This window comes from Castor canadensis, chromosome 5 (assembly GCF_047511655.1).
Source record: "Castor canadensis chromosome 5, mCasCan1.hap1v2, whole genome shotgun sequence".
In the NCBI taxonomy this organism is placed as follows: Eukaryota; Metazoa; Chordata; class Mammalia; order Rodentia; family Castoridae; genus Castor; species Castor canadensis.
The window spans coordinates 126,621,299-126,639,143 of NC_133390.1; the positions used below are offsets into that span (position 1 = coordinate 126,621,299).

The 17,845-nt window shown below is 47.8% G+C and overlaps 1 protein-coding gene across 4 annotated transcripts in view; it reads right to left on the bottom strand.

Annotated features, from left to right (window-relative positions):
* Osbpl10 (oxysterol binding protein like 10) overlaps positions 1-13,544 on the bottom strand; it is a 293,428-nt gene extending 279,884 nt beyond the window's left edge. Inside the window, exons 1-2 of one of the 4 annotated variants that reach the window (XM_074074057.1) lie at positions 1,246-13,082; positions 455-646 (exon numbers count right to left, since the gene is read on the bottom strand). Coding sequence is in view for 2 of the 4 variants with exons in the window: in XM_074074053.1 (XP_073930154.1) it covers positions 13,186-13,466 (281 nt within the window). In the remaining 2 variants the exon portion in view is untranslated. Of the gene's footprint in view, positions 1-454; positions 13,083-13,185 lie in introns of those variants that run through there. The other 3 variants (XM_074074053.1, XM_020181728.2, XM_074074055.1) reach the window with 3 other exon arrangements.
* Between the last annotated feature and the right edge of the window lie 4,301 nt (positions 13,545-17,845).

Here is a 17,845-nt window from a genome sequence, read left to right on the forward strand (position 1 = left end):
CCCAAACTCTCCCCAGAACACTGCACTGAAACCTGGCTTCACAACTTGTCAACTATGCCACTATGTCTCTCTATGCCTCAGTTTCTCCATGCATGAAACAGGAACTCTACCCACCTCTGCTGGGCTTACAAAGCTATTCCCCAACCCCCCTGAAAAGTCCAGAGATTAGAGGCCCATGCCCTGTGAAGGGCCTCTGATCCTCACAGTCCTCAGACGCCAGGTTTCTTCTGGGGTTTTTTTGGTTTTTTGTTTTTTTTTTTTCTTGGCAGTAATCAAGACCTTACCACTTGAGCTGCACCACCAGCCCTTTCTGCTTTAGGCTATGTTTTCGATAGGGTCTCACTTTTTGCCCAGAACCAGCCTCAGACCAAGATCCTCCTACCTGTGGTGGGATGACAAGCATCACCACCATTCCAGGTTTGTTGTTTGGGATGAGTCCTTGCCAACTTTTTACCTGGGCTGGCCTGGAACCTGAGCTCCTGATCTCCACCTCCCACACAGCTGAGATTATAGGGCATGAACCACCACACCCAACTCAGGTTTCTTCTGTCTTGATGGCCTTCATCCTGTTCATCTCAGTTCAAGAAGGCTGCTGGAATTCCAACCAACATGTCTGTATTCTAGTTTCTGCCATGGTGTCCATATTCTAGGAGGAAAGGAAAAAGTAGGAAGGGACAGAAGATCCCAGGAAACTACTATGTGACAACTGTTTACAACCAGAATATAATCCCATGGCCATCCCCAGCTGCAAAGGAGAAGGGTGTGAAAATAGTTTTATTTTAGACATGGCTATATACCAGCTAAAAAGGGTTTTGCGTGACTATAGAAGAGGAGAATGAATAGAACTATAACACCCTATCTCGTTCTAAGGAATAAACTGCAAGAAAACATGTAAAGTGTCTAAAGCTTCCTGGGCCTGCAAATAGTCCCAGCCCAGCAGTCCCTTTGTGGCATAAGATGACAATTTATGATCAGTGACCCAGAGGTGTAAGACGCCTCCAAGAAGCAGCCTTTCATACTACCTTTTAGTCTCACGTCTGGCCACAGCCCAAGTACAACCTGCATTCCTACCATAGCCTCTCCTCCTCCCCTGCTCACAAAACCTTTGCCATGGTGGCCCTCCTCCAGCCCCATCTGCGGGACAACTCCTCTCTGCAGTATTCTCAAAGGTCTCCTTACCTGACCTCCACTCCCCCAAGACGTGCTGATGCCCTCCCCAGGTATTCCCTGAACGGCCATACTCACCGCCCCACATGGACCTGCAGCTCTCCCTCAACGGGCAGTCCATGCACCAGCTGTTCCTGAACCCTTTGCACATGGCTTCTTCGTTGATCCCAACAACCCAATGACACAGACACTGCTTCCCCCTATTTTACAAATAAAGAAGCTGAAACACACAAAGGCTAAATAGCTCATCCAAGATCATTCAAGTGGTACAGAACAGAGCTGAGATCCAAACAGAGGCTACTAGACCTCGGTCTATTCTTAGCCACCATGCTGGGGCTGGGCCATCTTGCATGGTTTGGGTGACATCATCAAGGATCATCATACTACACCCAGAAGACTATATGCTGCCCATTGCCTGGTTTCTAAATAAAGTTTTACTGGAACACAGTCCTACTTATTTGCTTACAATGGGAGGGCTATCTGGAGACCATATTGCCACAAAGTCTACATTTTTTCTTCTCTGTGCCTGTCCCCCTTACAGAAAGTCCATCCTCCCAAGTTAGGAGTCACCATCTTTTTTGGGGGGGTGTGGGAGGAGTGCTGGCAACTGTGCATGCTAGGAAAGCATTCTACCACTGAGCTACATTACCAGTCCCCCCCCTCCCCAGTTAAGGATGTCAGCTCCCCAAGGCTTTCGGCCTCCCTGGTCTCCTGCATTGCCACATGGCATCTGGCACATACAGAAGAGGCACCCTGTAAGTATGTGGGTTTGGCACCCACCAGGCCCATTACCTGCAAGAGGAAGATGCTGGGCAGGGGGAGCTGCTAACTCGCTCTGGACTTGCAAAGTTTCCCCATTCTGTCCAGACTGTACTTAACAACCCAAAGGCTCAGGGAAACTGGTGAGGTGGACACATCAAGGCTGTCTATATCTGTCACCTCATCCATTCAGCGGTCCTGAGGGCAAGTCCGGGACTCCCAATCCCACCCCACAGCTGACATCTGGGCATCCTACAGCCCAAGACTGGACTTGCAGATAAATACCTAGTACATCCCAGAAAAAAAGTAAAAACTCATGTGGGTTGCTTTTCAACTTTTTATATTCTTATCAATATATTTATAGAAAGAGAGCAAACCACACAAACATAAATAGTCCCCTTAAAACTACAATGCCAGAAGAAAAAGTTATTTGTGGCTACAAGGCCTTCTCTGACCTTCAAAGAACAGACCTGCAACAAAAGACTGTGTATAATGTCTCCTCATTTTATCGTGTTATCGATATCGTGACCTGAGGCACAAATAAAGCACTTTCTTTCTGGGCTGTGACCATACTCGATCCAGTCTGGGTTATCAAAAATCAAATTCTGGACTGTTTTCTTAATCCTGTGTTGGCCAGGCCCCAAGTCACATCAGTAGGAGACAGGCAGAACTGCAGAAGGCCTCCCACCTTCCCGCACGTCATTTCAACCCTTCTTTCAGGACACAAAGGCCCAAATGGCTCTTCTTCACAGAGTCCTCAGACAGTTGTTCCATGAACTGACTAGGAGGGAGCACAGGCTGGGTGACAGACAGCCACCCACTGCACAAGTCAAATCTAGTCCACTGGACCCTCCCTTAGGAGGAAGACACACTTCAGATTTGTCAAGGCCAGGTCTGAAATGGCCCATCAACTCACCCCTACATACTTCAAGGGTACCATGATACCAGAAGTTACTCATGCATTGGTCTGTCCAAAACCACTAGGTCAGCTTCTGCTGCTAACCTAGGACGAGCCAAGCACCAGGCTGGGACTGGTACCTATTACCAGAATCAGTGTCACTTCACAGATGAGGAGACCAGGCCCCATGAGTCACTAAGCAGGAAGAGGTAACACTGGAAGTTAAGAAGGTCAGCGACCTGCACTCCTCCCACTGTCCAGAAGAAGCAGACTACTCCCCAAAAGCTCCACAGGAAGCAACACCATGTTGACCAGGGTGGACACAGCCCACTCACCTATACCCTGTGGGAGAGTGTGACACAGTACAGCATCTGGAAAAGGACTAGGCTAGGCACTTTCTACCCAGGCCACACAGCTCCTGGAACCAACACTCCCAATCCTAGGGATTTACCTGAGAGAAACAAAAGAATATGCCCACACAAAGAGGTGACACAAATAACGACTTTGTCTATAATACCCCCAAACTGCAAGCAACCCATATGTCCATCTGCAGGTGAACGCACTAGTGAAGTGTGGGAGACCCACAGGATGTAACAGCACCCAACAAACAGCAACATGGAGGAATCTCAGAACATTATCCTGAGCTAATAAACCAGAATCCAAAAAAGGAAACCCTGTAAGGTTCCATTTAGATGAAATCCAAGAACAGACAAAACTAATTCACAGTAACAGAAATCAGAAAAGAAATGCCAGGAAGGGGAACTGGGTGGAATGAGGCACAGGAAACTTCCAGGGAAGGGGAAAGTGAAAATGTCCTGCGCCCTTCTAGAGCAGTGATTACAAGATATAAACAATGGTCAAAACAGCATCAGGCAGAATGTCTAAGACCTGTGCATTTATTACTTGTTAATCACTCGTTTAAAATATCCAGGCTAATTAATGAGTCATTCTGATGACAGAATGAGAACGGAGATTATTATATGTACACTTCCAAATCTGACTGCTCGACAGTATTGAAAGAAACCACAAACAAAATCCATTATGGGAAATTAGGTGTACTCCCTGGCATTAACCCTAGTATGCAACCGGTGGCTCATGCCTGTAATCCTAGCTACTCAGGAGGCAGAGATCAGGAGGACCATGGTTGGAAGCCAGCTCCAGCAAATAGTTCGTGAGCCCCTATCTGGAAAAAACCCATCACAAAAAGGGCTAGTGGAGTGGCTCAAGGTGTAGGCCCTGAGTTCTAGCCCCAATACCACACACACAAAAAAAAGAAAGAAATCTGCCTCACAATATGACCTACCTTACATTTGCCTAAGGGGTCTGTCAAGCAGACAGATGAACAAGCCCACCATCCCTTCCTAACAAGCCCACTCACAACCATGACAGCTACACAGGCCTCCTGTGAAAGGAATGCCTGACACCACAGTAACCAAGGAAGGGTGGGAACAATAGATGGGGAAGACAGACTGAGAACCAGCTTAGAACTACGATGATGTGGGAGTCTGAATAATGTTCCTACCCCCAAAATGCCCACATCCTAATCCCTGGAACCAATAAATGTTGCCTTTTATGGCAAAAACTTTGGCATGTGGCAGATGTGATTAAGGATCTTGAGATGGGAAGATAATCCTGGATTACCTGGTGGGCCCCACATGCAATCATGGGAGGTCTGGAAGAGGTAGGGCAAGGGAGGTCTGACCCAGAGAGAAGAAGGCCATGGAAAGACAGGCAAAGACTACAGCAATCCAACTAAAAGCCCAGGAACAACGGAGCCACCAGCCAATATTTTGTTCTGCCAACACTTGACTGTGGTCCAGTAAAAGTTTTTGAGACTTCTGGCCTGCAGAACTTTGAGAAGCAGCACACATTGTTTAAGCCACAAAGTGTGTAGTAATTTGTTACAGCAGTCACAGGAAACTAATACAGACAGAAGCCTTAAATCCAGGGCTGCTTCGGCCAGCAATACCCTTCCCCCGGTGTCAACTCTAATTTCTAACGAGCATTCAAAATAACAGAACCATTTTCCTAAAAGGTGACATCAGACAATATCTTCATTCTCAGGGGCAGGCAAAGCTTTCCTAAACAAGAGTCAAAAAGAACCAATCATAAAAAGAAAAACTGACAAATGTGGCCACATTAGATTAACCATTCATGTGCATCAAGACACTACTAAGATTAAATGGTGAGCCACAGAAAGAAGGAAGGACTCCGCTTTCTCTGCATATGAGATGCACATGCACGTGCCCATCAAAGGACTTGCCCCAGAATATATAACGAACTCTTAACAGCTAATAAGAAAATGACAGACATCCAATAGATCAGTAGGCAAAGGACTTAAAAAAACAAAAAAAAAAAACTTAAGGAAGGGAAGATTTATTTTAACACAGGAATTCAGAGGTTTCAGGCCATGGTCAGCTGACTCCATTGCCTCTGGATAATGGTGAGGCAGAACATCATGGTGGAAAGGCTTGGTGAAGCAAAGTTGCTCACCTCATGGCAGCCAGAAGCAGAGACAGCGAGGGACCAAGGACAAGACGTACCCTTCAAAGGCATGCCCCAGTGACCTTAGTCCTCTAACTTGGGCCACCTCCTAACAGTCCCTTCAGCTATGAATTCAATGATGTGTGAAGCCATTGATGGAGTCAGTGACCTCCGGATCCAGTCACCTCTCAAAAGCCCAGCAGCTGGGCACCAGGCCTTCAACACATGAGCCTTTTGGGGAGACACTTCCATATCCAAACTCTAATACCCAGTGAGTTCCACCCCTGGACATATACAGGCACAGAAACGCACGCTTGGGGATCTGACTGCCAGCAGCCCCACACTCTGCAACCAGCGATCCACCGCTTACAGCCGCGGCCAACACTGGCGGCAGCGGGTGACTGTTAGGGTGTTGGGCCCCCTGACTGTCAGGATGTAGCAGCTCCCTGGGACTCTTCCTGTGACAGGAGCCACATTCTCTCACCTTCTCTGCACTTCCACAGTCCTTCATCATCTTCGCCACCTGTTTCCCACCATTTCTGGCCATGCTGCTCTGCAACTCTTCAGCTGCCTTCTCGTTACTACCGATACTACCTGTCGCTGCTGCCTGCCACCAATGAGGCAGGGACTGCTACTCCCTCCACCACTACCATCTCTCCTTCATGTTACCAGTTCAGCCACTCTGCCCATGACAAAAATCACAAGAAGGCAAGAAAATACCCTTCAGGAGAAGCCCTTCATTAGGCCTAAAGTTGCAACACCACAGGGCAATGCAAGAGGGTGTCTCCTGGCTGGTTCAAAAAGTGAGCCAAACAGCCTGGTTATACAGCAGAAAAAGGTGATGACATGGGGCATTACCAATCACAGCACAGCTTCCAGTTCCACCAATCACAGGCCTTACATAAGGACCAAAGGCCTCACATTCCACCAATCACAAGCTTTGTAAGAAGCTACCTAGCAAAGTGACCCTCTCTCCCCTTTAGAATAGCTGCAGGGTGTACAGGGTCATCTCCCATTCACAAGGCTTGTCTCTGCTCCATGTCTTCCCAGACCAGTGTAGAGCACTCAGTCACCACCAAGGCCTCCTAGTGGTCCCCTGCAGCTGTAAGAATGTTCTCAGAGTGATCATGGTAAAGTTTCCAAAGCAGCCAGGCTTCCATGAGGACAAGGTGGATGGCTACCAAAGAAGGGGCTGGCATAAGAGAAGAGCGTGTGAGCTGCCACTCAAGAGATGGAATGGCTGTTGCCCACAGTTTGCTCTTTCACAGGAAAAAAACAGAAAGGGGTGTTTACACTACAGGCTTAAGAAAAGCACAAGACATACCAACCTCAGCAAAAACACTCATCTAACTCAGCATGATTTTTAAAAATTAATATATGCCCCAGTGACTTTTCTGGAGGGGGGTGAGACTGCTAAAAGTCAAGCCCAGGACCCGTGCTTACAAAACAAGTGCTGTACCACTAAGCCACATTCTGAGTCTCCCGGTACCTTTGTTTATTTGTTTAATGGAACAGGTAGCCCCAAAATGCTGACAGACAAACGTCATTCTTAAGTATACTGCTAATCCAGATCAAGCCGAAAGCAAGCCCTGGATATACAGTCACTAACAGCCCACCTAGATAGGTTGTGATAACCCTAAAGTCACGGAAGACATGTCACAAGGACAGTCAGAATCCCTGACCGGAAAAGGAAGACTTAGAAATTGCTAAGACCAGGACAACAAATTAACACAAGGACAAGAGGACAGGCAAATACAGAACTGAGAACTATAATAATAACAACGGCTGGGCACAGTAGTTCACACCTATAATCCCTGCTACTCAGGAGACAGAGATCAAAGGATGAGGTTCAAGGACAGCCAGGGTGAAAAATTAGTGAGACCCCCTCCCCCCAACTCAACCAACAAGCCTGGCATGGTGAGGCATGCTGTCATCCCAGCTACCAGGGAAGCACAGTAGGACGATTTTGGCCCAAAGCTGGCCTGGGTAAAAAGTACAAAACCCTATCTAAAAAATAACTAAAGCAAAAAAGGTCTGGGGATATGGATCAAATGGTAGAGTATCTGCCTAACAGGCTTGAGACTCTAAGTTCAAACCCCAGGACAGACATCATCATCATCATCATGATAATACAGTACTATTTTATTATCACTACTGTTGTTGATATAATATGCTATCATTACATATTATGTGTAATTATAATAAAAACAATAGGTACCACTGGCCAAAACAGAACTGTGGTTTGATTTCTTCTCTGTCATTTGTTTATTTTCTTATTCATTCAACATTACTTACTACTATGGTTTGAATGTGGTTTCTCCCCTTCAAAGCTCATGCTGAAATCTGGTCCCCAATGTAATAGTGTTGAGAGACAGATGATCTTTAAGAGGTGTTTGGAGCCAGGCATTGGTGGCTTATGCCTGTAATCCTAACTACTTGGGAGGCTGAGAAAGGGAGAATCCAGGTAAGAGGCCAGTCCAGGGAAATAGTTCATGAAATCCTATCAAAATAACCACAGCAGGGCTGGCGGAGTGTCTCAAGTAGTAAAGCGCCTGCATAGAGGCCTGAGTTCAAACCTCAGTACCACCAAAAAGTAAATAAATAACCAGAGCAACATGGACTACAGGAGTGGCTCAAGCAGTAGAGCACCTGCTTCACAAGCACAAAGCCCTTCGTTTGAACCTCAATCCCACCAAAAAAAAAAAAAAAAAGTGTTTGGGTCACAGTCAGAAAGGTTCCACTCTCAAGAAAAGATTAGGGCTGTTCTCCAGAAATCAGATTAACTCTTGAGGAACTGAGTGTTCTCTCTCTCTCTCTCTCTAGCACGCCCGCCCACGCGAAACTGGACTGGCTACCTCGAGAGCAGGTTTGTTGTAAAGCCCGGTGCCTGAGTTCTGTCTCTTCTACAGGTACCTTTTCACCACGTTATGACACAGTAGAGAACCTCTCCAAATTTGGACAAAGACTGTGAACTTCCAGTCTCCAGAATTCCGAGCCAAATAAACTTCTGTCCCTTGTAAATCATGTCCTCTCAAGTATTTTTTGTCATAGCAACAAAAAACAGGCTAAGACACTGAGCCAGACCATGTTCTCAAACCAGGATACAACAGTGATGAAGACAAAACTCTCTGTCTTCAGGAAGCTTACACTCTAGCAGACTGACAGCAACAATAAAATTTGGACTATGTCAGATAGCAGCAAGGGCTATGAGGAAAAACAAAGCAAGGAAGGGAGATCAGAATTAGAGGCCAGGAAAGGGAAAATGTAAATGCTTAGTTCCAAGTTTACCATTCCTTCAAAACAAAGTCATCATCCCAGCCACTTGGGAGGTGGAGATAGACAGGAGGCTCTCTAGTTGGAGGCTAGCCCAGGCAAAGACAGAGGTGAGACCTTGTCTCAAAAATAAAAGGGCTGGTGGCATAGCTCTAACCCTAGAGCTCTTGCCTAGCATGCTCAAGGCCCTGGGTTCAATCACCAGCACCACAAAAAAATAAATAAGTAAAATCATCATTTCCTCTGTCAAAGAACTTTGCAATCATTATGTTAATGATCACTGGGCAACCACAGCACTCAGAAATAAAAACTAAGAATTGTATGGATCAATCCAGGCACATTGGTACACACCTGTAATCCCAGTATTCGGGAGGCTAAAGCAGGAGGATCATTAATCTAGGGCCAGGCTACATAGTGAGATCCTGTCTCCAAAAAAAAAAAAGAAAGAATTATCATACACCAGAAAGGGTCCATTTAAAAAGGGACAAACTGAAGATCCAATAATAGCTACCACTCTGCAACACACAATTCTCAGTTCCTTATACACCAGTAACCTCATTTACCCTTCAAGTAGAACAAATGGCAAGAGTAGCATTATTTTCCCCAATCAACAGGAAACAGAAGCCCAGAGCAGTGAAGGAATTGGCCCAAGGTCACACTGTGCTATGTAATGACCCAAAGTCTATGCTACTCTTCTCCCTAATAAATGTCCATCAGTGGCCTACAGATTTTTCCTTTTGCCAACACCTGTTTTTTTTTAATCCCATTCAAGATTTGCCATTCAGTATTTTACAGCACTCTTACATCCCCACCAAAGCCCCAAAAAAGAGTTGTAGAATGGGTTCCATAGCTCCAATGTCCTCTTTTTCTCCAAATGACAAAAAGCGAACAGCAATGACAACCCTCAAAGATTTAAATAACAATTCTAGATCCAATTAGAAATTGTTTGCTTAAACATGACCTTAGAAGCAGCCTCCAAAGCAGTTCGATTATGGTTGAGAGTAAAGTTAGCCTTAGAGCAACTGAGCATTCATACAGCTGACTTCCTCCTAGGTGTAGACATCTCAGGGCAGACAACAGCATGAACAGCACTCATCCTACCCACAAAGTGCATCCCTCTCCTGTGTCCTCATCTCTGCAGAAGGTGCCTCAACCTCCTCCCTCCCCTACCCCAGCCTCTCAGGCCTACAACTCAGGGGTCATCCCTCCCCATTTCTCTCTCAAACATCCACATCCAACCCATCAGCAATCTCCATCCCTCTCACTCCAAATCCACCCGTTCTCTCCATTTCTCTGCCCTAGGGACCTCTTGCCTGGACCACTGTGATGGGCTAACTGGTCTCCATGTGTCACCCTCTGATCCCTTAAAAACTTCATCGCTACACAGCAGCCACAGAGACTGTGTTACCTCCATGCCTAAAATCCTTCTGGGCTGGCAGAGTGGCTCAAGTGGTAGAGTGCCTGCCTAGCAACTGTGAGGCCCTGAGTGCAAACCCCAGTACTGCCAAAATTAATTAATTAATTTATTAATTAAAAGCTTTAGTAATTGCCTTCCTGGGGACTTACTGCCTAGTTTGCAAGCATGAAGCCCTGAGTTCAAACCCAAGTACCACACAAAAAGAAAAACAAAAAACTAAAATCCTTCTGGGCAACCAGGATGCACCTGATGTTCCAGGTCAGCCCCTCGAGGTGTGGAAGCTGGCAAAGCCCCCTCCCCAAACTCTGGAGATTTACTCTCGCCTGGTGCACTCTGTATGAAAACTACAGAATGGGCAGCAAGACAGCATTCTCCATGAAAATGCGAACCACAGCAGACACTAGATCCACACCCAAAGTCACCCCTGCAAATACCTGCCTCTACCTTATCTCCTCTTCCTAACCTCCATGGACTTGCCCTCTCCTGAATGCTCTGCTGAGATGGATTTACTCCTTCGTGCCATCCTGGAAAACCTATGTAATAATGAACTGAAAACCCTTAATTGTGTTTTCCTCCCACTCTAATTACTCTCACCTAGCGAGTGTGTTGGGCTTGCTCTCCTGAGCTGAGTGGTTTTCTGGCCTCCTGTGATCTTTCTTGTTTGCTTGCTTGCTTTGAGACGGGCTGTCCCTATGTTGCCCAGTTTGGCCTGGAACTCCCACGATCAAGTGAACCTCCAGCCTCCATCCTGAGTGGCTGTACCACCACAGCGTGACTTCATTTTATGTCATTTATTTCATGTTATGGCCCAAACTGCCTTCATAAGGGCACACTGATGGGGCTGAAGGTGATATAAATAAATTAAGGCAGAATATGATGCTAAATATTAAAATGTAAGCTCCACAGCAACTTAAGGACATGTAAGACATCACCAGGGTGAGAGCTGTTGGTGGGTGACCAGGAGCCTAGGGAAGAGCATTCTCAATGGCACAACTGAAAAGGCCTCACCAGGAACTCTGTGGCTCGAAATTGGTCCTTAACTGCAGGCAACTTGAAAGGATCTTCCCAAGGAAGATGCTGTGAGGTCCCAAAAGAAGGACAGTGTGGGTCAGCCAGCTCAAGTACTTACACCAAGGTGAGGGTTGTCACCCTCTGCAATTCTGAGTGACTTCTGCTACATCATGAGAAGACACCCATGTGCTTTATTGATTGGGCTAGCTCTGGCTCCTACAACAGTGGCCTGGCACATAGTAGGCACTCAATAAGAGTCTGTGAATATATTAATAGCAAATGAATGCCCCTTTAAGGTTTCTATCTTGATCCTCTTCTCTCTTCCTTTTCACTGACACAGATCTCCTTTAGAATCTAGAGAAAGGACAGTGTGCGGCACAGGGTCATCATAAATCTTCTCCAGACCACTAATGGAGCTTGGGCCATGGCTTAGAGAACACAGTGCAGGAAACAGAAGCCAAGACACAGAGACATTAACCATTAGAGGCAATGCTTGAGTCTACTGTGGTAAGAGCACGCACTGGCGGACAGCTATAAACCCAGCAAGCCAATTCAGTAAAGAGCCTTCACTTGGGCAGGCCCACGGTGTGCATTATATGGCGGGATCTACCTTCAACCAGGTAGGTTTGTTATTAATGTCTCTTCTCAATCTTGCCTCCAATCTGAACCACAGTGGGCTTAAAACTAAGCAAAAGAGCATTACTTCAATTGACCCTAAATCCACTCCAAAGAACAAATCCCTTAACACACATTGCAGGTAAAATATTATACTCAAATGAGTAACGCAACTAATCCGGAGTGGAAGCTCTGCTGGCCTCATAAACTCTCGAAGAAAAAGCCCAAAGGCGACCATCCAACTCAGCAGCAAAGCGCTGTCCCTGACACGGGACCTTGAGATGCCATTAACAAGGCAGGAGGATATCCAAGCACGGAGATTAGACTGAGTCATCTATCTCTCCCATCCTACATACTCTACCTCTGCTTTTCCAGCTTTCAAGAATTGAAGAGGGAAAGAGAAAGGTAAAAGCAGGCACTAAGGCTATTTTGAGAAATAAAAGGATTCAAAAGTTAAGTGCAACTTCCACTAACATAGTAACAGATCTCCAAGGAAACCGAGTGACTGGAGAGTTCTGTATCTGGAACTCAATGGAGAGACAACTGGTTCCCATACATGTAAAGTCATCTTCCTTCAAGTTGAGTTTCATGTAAATAACAGCCTGACAGTGTTTCAGCTGGAAGCAATAAAGCAATCTGAACATTTCCAAACAGCCTTCGGGAAGAGAAGACCAAGTGATTCAGTCCAACCAGCAGAAATAGGCAAGATTTTGCAGGGCTGGCTTCAAATCTCACAGGCATACTCAAAAGCCCCACGCCTAATATAAGATCCAGGGACTATTAAGGGCGGACAGAGGATCCCACCAACTCCCCACCCCCCAAATGCCTGATGGGCGTTCACTTTTTTTGGCTTGTTTATTAAAAACGAGAGAGAGAGAGAGAAATGATGCTGTAAATCCTCCTCACAATTGTAGTCCATGCACTGCCATCACGACTAGTGTGCTGGGAGCCCTGTTCCTCAACATCCGCATCCTTCCATGTGTCTGTCCACAACTACATTTCCCAACTTTGAGAAGGGGCAAACTTTAAATGGCACCTGGTAGTAATAACAATAAACAGCAAACTACCATTTTGAAAGGGGAGAGGGTGTTTTCTATTTCTTTCTTTTTGCCGAAACTTCCGTTGCAGAGTTGGAAGCCACCAACTGAGGAAGGGGTTTGCACGCGCGCCCGAGGGCGCCGAGGATGACAAGTGGCAGGCTTTTTGTTGTTGGCGGGGCTGTTTTTCAACACCAAAGTTTAAAACCAACTATGTTCCGGGAAGAATTTCTGCGATCTCAACAGACATGCTAAAACCTCTTCAGCCGGACACAAAGCACGCCCTCTCTGCCTGCCTTTCTCAGTCATTCTCCAGGGGTGCGCAAAACCGCTGGCAGTCAGGCAGGCGGGACCCAGGAGCCCACCAGCAGATGCCCCGGCGCGCCCATCCTGGGGGCCCCCCGGGAGCGGCGTGGGGACGCAGCCAAGGGCGCGGGGCCGAGGTGGCTCGAGTCGCGGGTGGCACCGCCGCGCGCGCACTCACACTCAACTCACGCGCGCGGCGAGGGGCGCGGGCGCGTTACCTGTTCTGCCAGCCCTGGAGGAGGTTGGTGTATTTGCTGAGCACGCCCTCGAGCGCCGGCTCTCTCCTGCGGCCGCCACTCCCGGACGGGCTAGCGGCCACCGAGCCCGGGCTGCTGCGGCTGCCCCCGCCGCCCAGCGCGGCCGTCGCCGACCGGCCCGAGACCCCCCGGCCCGCCAGGGAGCAGGAGGGCGAGGAGCCCGCCGAGGTGGCGCGGCTGCTGCTGCGGCTGCTGCAATTGCTGCCCCCGCCGCTGTCTGCGCCCTGGGCCGCCCTCTCCATGGTCCGTGCGCGCCCGGGACGCGGGTGCCCGCCGCGGTGACGGCCCCGGCGCGGCGGCGGCGGCGGCGGCTGCTTCTGCTACAGCTCCGGGCGCCCGGGCCGCGCGTGGCTGCTCCGAATCCCCGGGAAATGCCTGACTCATACAGGAGGAAGAGGAGGAGGCGGGAAGGAGGGAAGGAGGGCTGGGAAGGAAGCCAGAGGGGCTGGATGCAGCTGCGGCCGCCCCTCCTCCCGCCGCGGCCGGCCCGGCCCCGCCCTCCCGCGACTTCCCCGGCAAGTTGGGAGCGCGTGGCCGGCCCGCGAGCCCCTCCGCGGCCCTCCTCCTCCCCCGCGCGTCTGGAGTCGCGCAGCCCGGGAAGGGGGCGCTCCTAGGGGGCCAGCCGGCCAGGTGGGCACGCCCTAGATCCGCGCCGGGCCACTCTCCCCTTCCTTCTGCCGCCCCCTCTCGGATCCGTAAGGGGCGAAAGGGAATCTCGGCGTCGCACTCCCCTCCCCCCGCCCACCTCGGGACCTGGAGGGAGGGGCGGCCCCACCCACCGGGTCCACCCGGATATGGACCCGCCCGGCCTGCCACCCGCGCTCGCTCCCCCCAGCCTCGCGCACACAGCCTGGGCCAGGCACGTACGAGGCAAGCTGGAAATCAGCCTCACCCGCAGCGCGCAGGCACTGGGCTGCCAGGCCCTCGGGGGCTGCCCTGCGTATCCGCAGGGGGAGGGAAGGGGCTGGGGATTCTGCAGGTGAGCCCGCCGGGGCGTGTCTAGGCCGCGGAGTTCGGACACCTGGGCCCGGACTGGGTCCGTGCAAGTGACTCCTTAAAGTGAATGTTGTAGGAGGCTGCTTGCCTCCACTAATCCCAGCCCTGATGGACACACAAACCCCACAATTCAAGACCTAACCCTTTGTTATCATACAGCACATGCACCTGGGAAGCAGCGGCTCTGAGACCCGCGAGGGTCCACGATGCAAGTGAGAGAGACAGATAATCACAAACAAGCTTTCTCTATGGCTACAACTTCTTTCCCCCATCCCCACCCCAAGACACACTGCCCTTCATCGCAAGTTCCCAGTCTAAACGTGTGGCTTTTTGGCAAAAACACATGGCTCGCACTCTCTCTGCCCTATTAATGATGTTTGTGAATATAAATATTCAATTAGACCTGGAAGTTTCTAGAGTTACCAGGAAAAAAGAGTTTTGGGGAGCTGTATGTGTTTCCCTCACAAACACATACAAGAGAAACACGTGATCCCCCGTCCACGGGATCTACAGACCCCTAAAGCAGATAAATAGTTCAATAGTTTAAAAAATGACTGGATACATTAGTTCTCAGGGGGGCGACTCCCCAGGTCCAGGCTTTTTCCAGGTTCACATCCTTCCAGGAAGGTGTCAAAGGGGATACCCTCTACAAAATGTCATGGAGAAGTTTCTGGGGCTGATGAGAAAAGGTCCTGCCACCTAACAAATTATAATTCCGGACACCTACACACTGTAAAAAAAAAAGAAAAACCAGCTCTTTTCCAGGAAAGAGGTTACATGGACCAACATGGAAGCCAGACAGAGCTGAGTTTTAATGTATGACCTTAATCAAGTTACCTCTTTCAGCTTTAGTTTTCTTACCTGCAAGTAGGACTAATAATACTAACAGTAATGAACTCTGGAAAACTGTTTATTTACTCAAAATATTTACCACCTCCTAAGAAAAGTGGCTTCAGGCTTGCCCCTGGAATTGCTCTGACCAGTGGAATACCAACAGAAGCCAACATCCACCGTTGCCAAACATAGGCTCGCAGAGCCATCTCACCATTCCACCAACTTTGTCTTCCCTTATGGAGGATGAACAGCGTGTCTCAGATTAGGGCTGTCCTTAAGCTTAAGTCCTGGAGAGAGAAGACTTGTGGACAACAGCAGAGCCAAGTCAGTTAACATTGGCTATATGTAACATTGCACAAAATGTTTGTTTGAAGCCACTGAGATTTTAGCATTTTTTTTTCTCATAGCATAACCCCTGATAACCGATCAGAATGTGAGGATTCAAGGCTTTCACAGATATGAAGCCTGAGCAGGTTATAGTATGCTGAATGATAAATGTCAGTCACCTCTTCCTTTTTACGGGAGACTACCACCCTAAAGAGGGAGAGGTGGCACCATTTGATTATCTACCCTACACAGCATTATTGCACTCTAGCTAGCCAAATGTAACCTAATGAGCTAGCATGGCAAACTCTCACATTGTACAAGACCTTTAGTTGGGCGTGGTGGTATGTTCCTGTAATACCAGCACTTCGGGGGGAGGATCTTGAGTTAGAGGCCAACCTAGGCTACGTGATGAAATCAATATCCTGTTTCAAAAAAACAAAAACAGGGCTGGAAACATGGCTCAAGTAGTAGAGCACCTGCCTAGCAAGCACAAAGCCCTGAGTTCAAACCCCAGTACCACCAAAACAAACAAAAAACCCAAGTCCTTTGAGATGGTCTATTTGAAGGAAAAAAAAAAAACAGAGAGCTAAGATGAAAAGATTCATCTTAGCATCAGGGCCAAGATGGACCAGAAATAAGCCAATTGTGTGGAATCAAAAAAGCAACCCAAGAAGTCAGCAAGAGGTGGGTGGAGCCTGTGGGCTGAAAAAAAGAGGCAATGCCATGGAAGAGCAACAATGCACATGCTGTTCCCTCCACCAGCCACACCTTCCCTGCTGTCCACCTGGTTTGTGCTTCTCATGCATGGAGATTTGAATTAAAATTCGCTTCATCCAGAAACCTACCTCAATCTACCCTCACATAGCAGGGAGGGAAATGTCGCCTGCAGAATTCTCTTTAGAGAGAAAAACATCATATTAGAAAAACAATTTGAGAACAAATACATAATAAATTGGCCAAAAAAAAGTATATACATGTCTACTATAAGGGCCATTTCTTTCATATACCCAGATTGCATAAATCATTAAGAAAAATTACAAATGTAACTAGGATGAGTAGAATTCTAACAGCCATGTTAGCCCATGTGAAGACTTGAGAATGGAAGCCATGCAAGATTCAAGCAAGAAGGAAAACCCCTCAAAATAATGGGCAAAATCACCCACCCCCTGCCAGAATGCACTGCCCCCTGCCTTCTCCTCTATTGGACCAGTAGAACTGGCCTAGAGTTTCTGGAGCTCTCTGCTTTAACTGGGAATGTCATTCACACCAGTGATAACACAAAGCCTGGAAGGAGAAAGTAGACATTGACCTAGTTGGCCGGATGAGCTGAATGAAGCCAGGCCTCAAGTAGAGAAAAAGTTGCCATAATCAGATCACCATCTGTGTCACTCAGTCGTATCTGAGTCAGAAATGCCTTGTCCAAGTGTTCTTGAGCTCTTTCTATGGGGTTTAACCCTTTGAATCCTCACAATCACCCCATAAGGAAACCCACAGTTCTTATTCCCAGCTTAGGATGGAGGGAACTGAATCAAGGAGCAGTTAAGCACCATCTTCCCAAAGTCTCATGGAGCCAGGATTTAAAATCAGACAACTTGTCACCACTTGTGACATTGCTTCGTCATGGAGCCAGTTCATTTCCTGTACTTAATGAAACCACTGCTCAGCGGCTGGAATTCCATTTCCTGTTGAATTTTTGCTCATTTAGGAGCATCACCATCGTGAAGGAAGCCAAGATACCATTGTCAGGGTCCTTGCCCTGAGCTACAGGGCTGCGCTCAATGACAATAAGCTGATTACTGCTAGAAAAATGAAGCCCACTTTTACAAGGAAGAAGCAGACACTCAGGAGGAGCTAATACTGAACCAACGTCTTCTGACTATTTATCCAAAGAGAAAGAAAACCTATGCTTTTGTACAAAAAACTTCCATGTAAATGTGTATTGCTACTTTATTCATAATCACCAAAATGTGTAAACAGCCCAAATATCCCTCAAGCTATGATACTTTTTTTTTTTTAATACTGGGGTTTGAACTCAGGGCTACACCTTGAGCCATTCCACCAGTCCTTTTTCTGTGATGGGTTTTTTTTAAGATAGGGTCTTGTGAACTATTTGCCTAGGCTGGCTTCAAACCAAGTTCCCCCTGATCTCTGCCTCCTGAGTAGCCAGGATTACAGGCATGAGCCAACAGTGCCCAGCTCTATGATACATTTATACAATGAGCAGCAATAAAAGAAAGAAAACTATTGGTAAATGCAACATCACAGGTTAATCTCGAGTGCATTATGCTAAATGAAAGAAGTCAGACTATATTTTCCCTTCTGGAAAAGGCAGAACCATAGTGAGAGTACAGGTTAGTGGTTGCCAAGAGGACAGGGTGAAGCAAGGGCTTGACTACAAAGAGGAAGCTGCAGAAAACTTTCTTTTTTTGGGGGGGTGGCGGGGCGGATGGTGAAACTGCTCAGT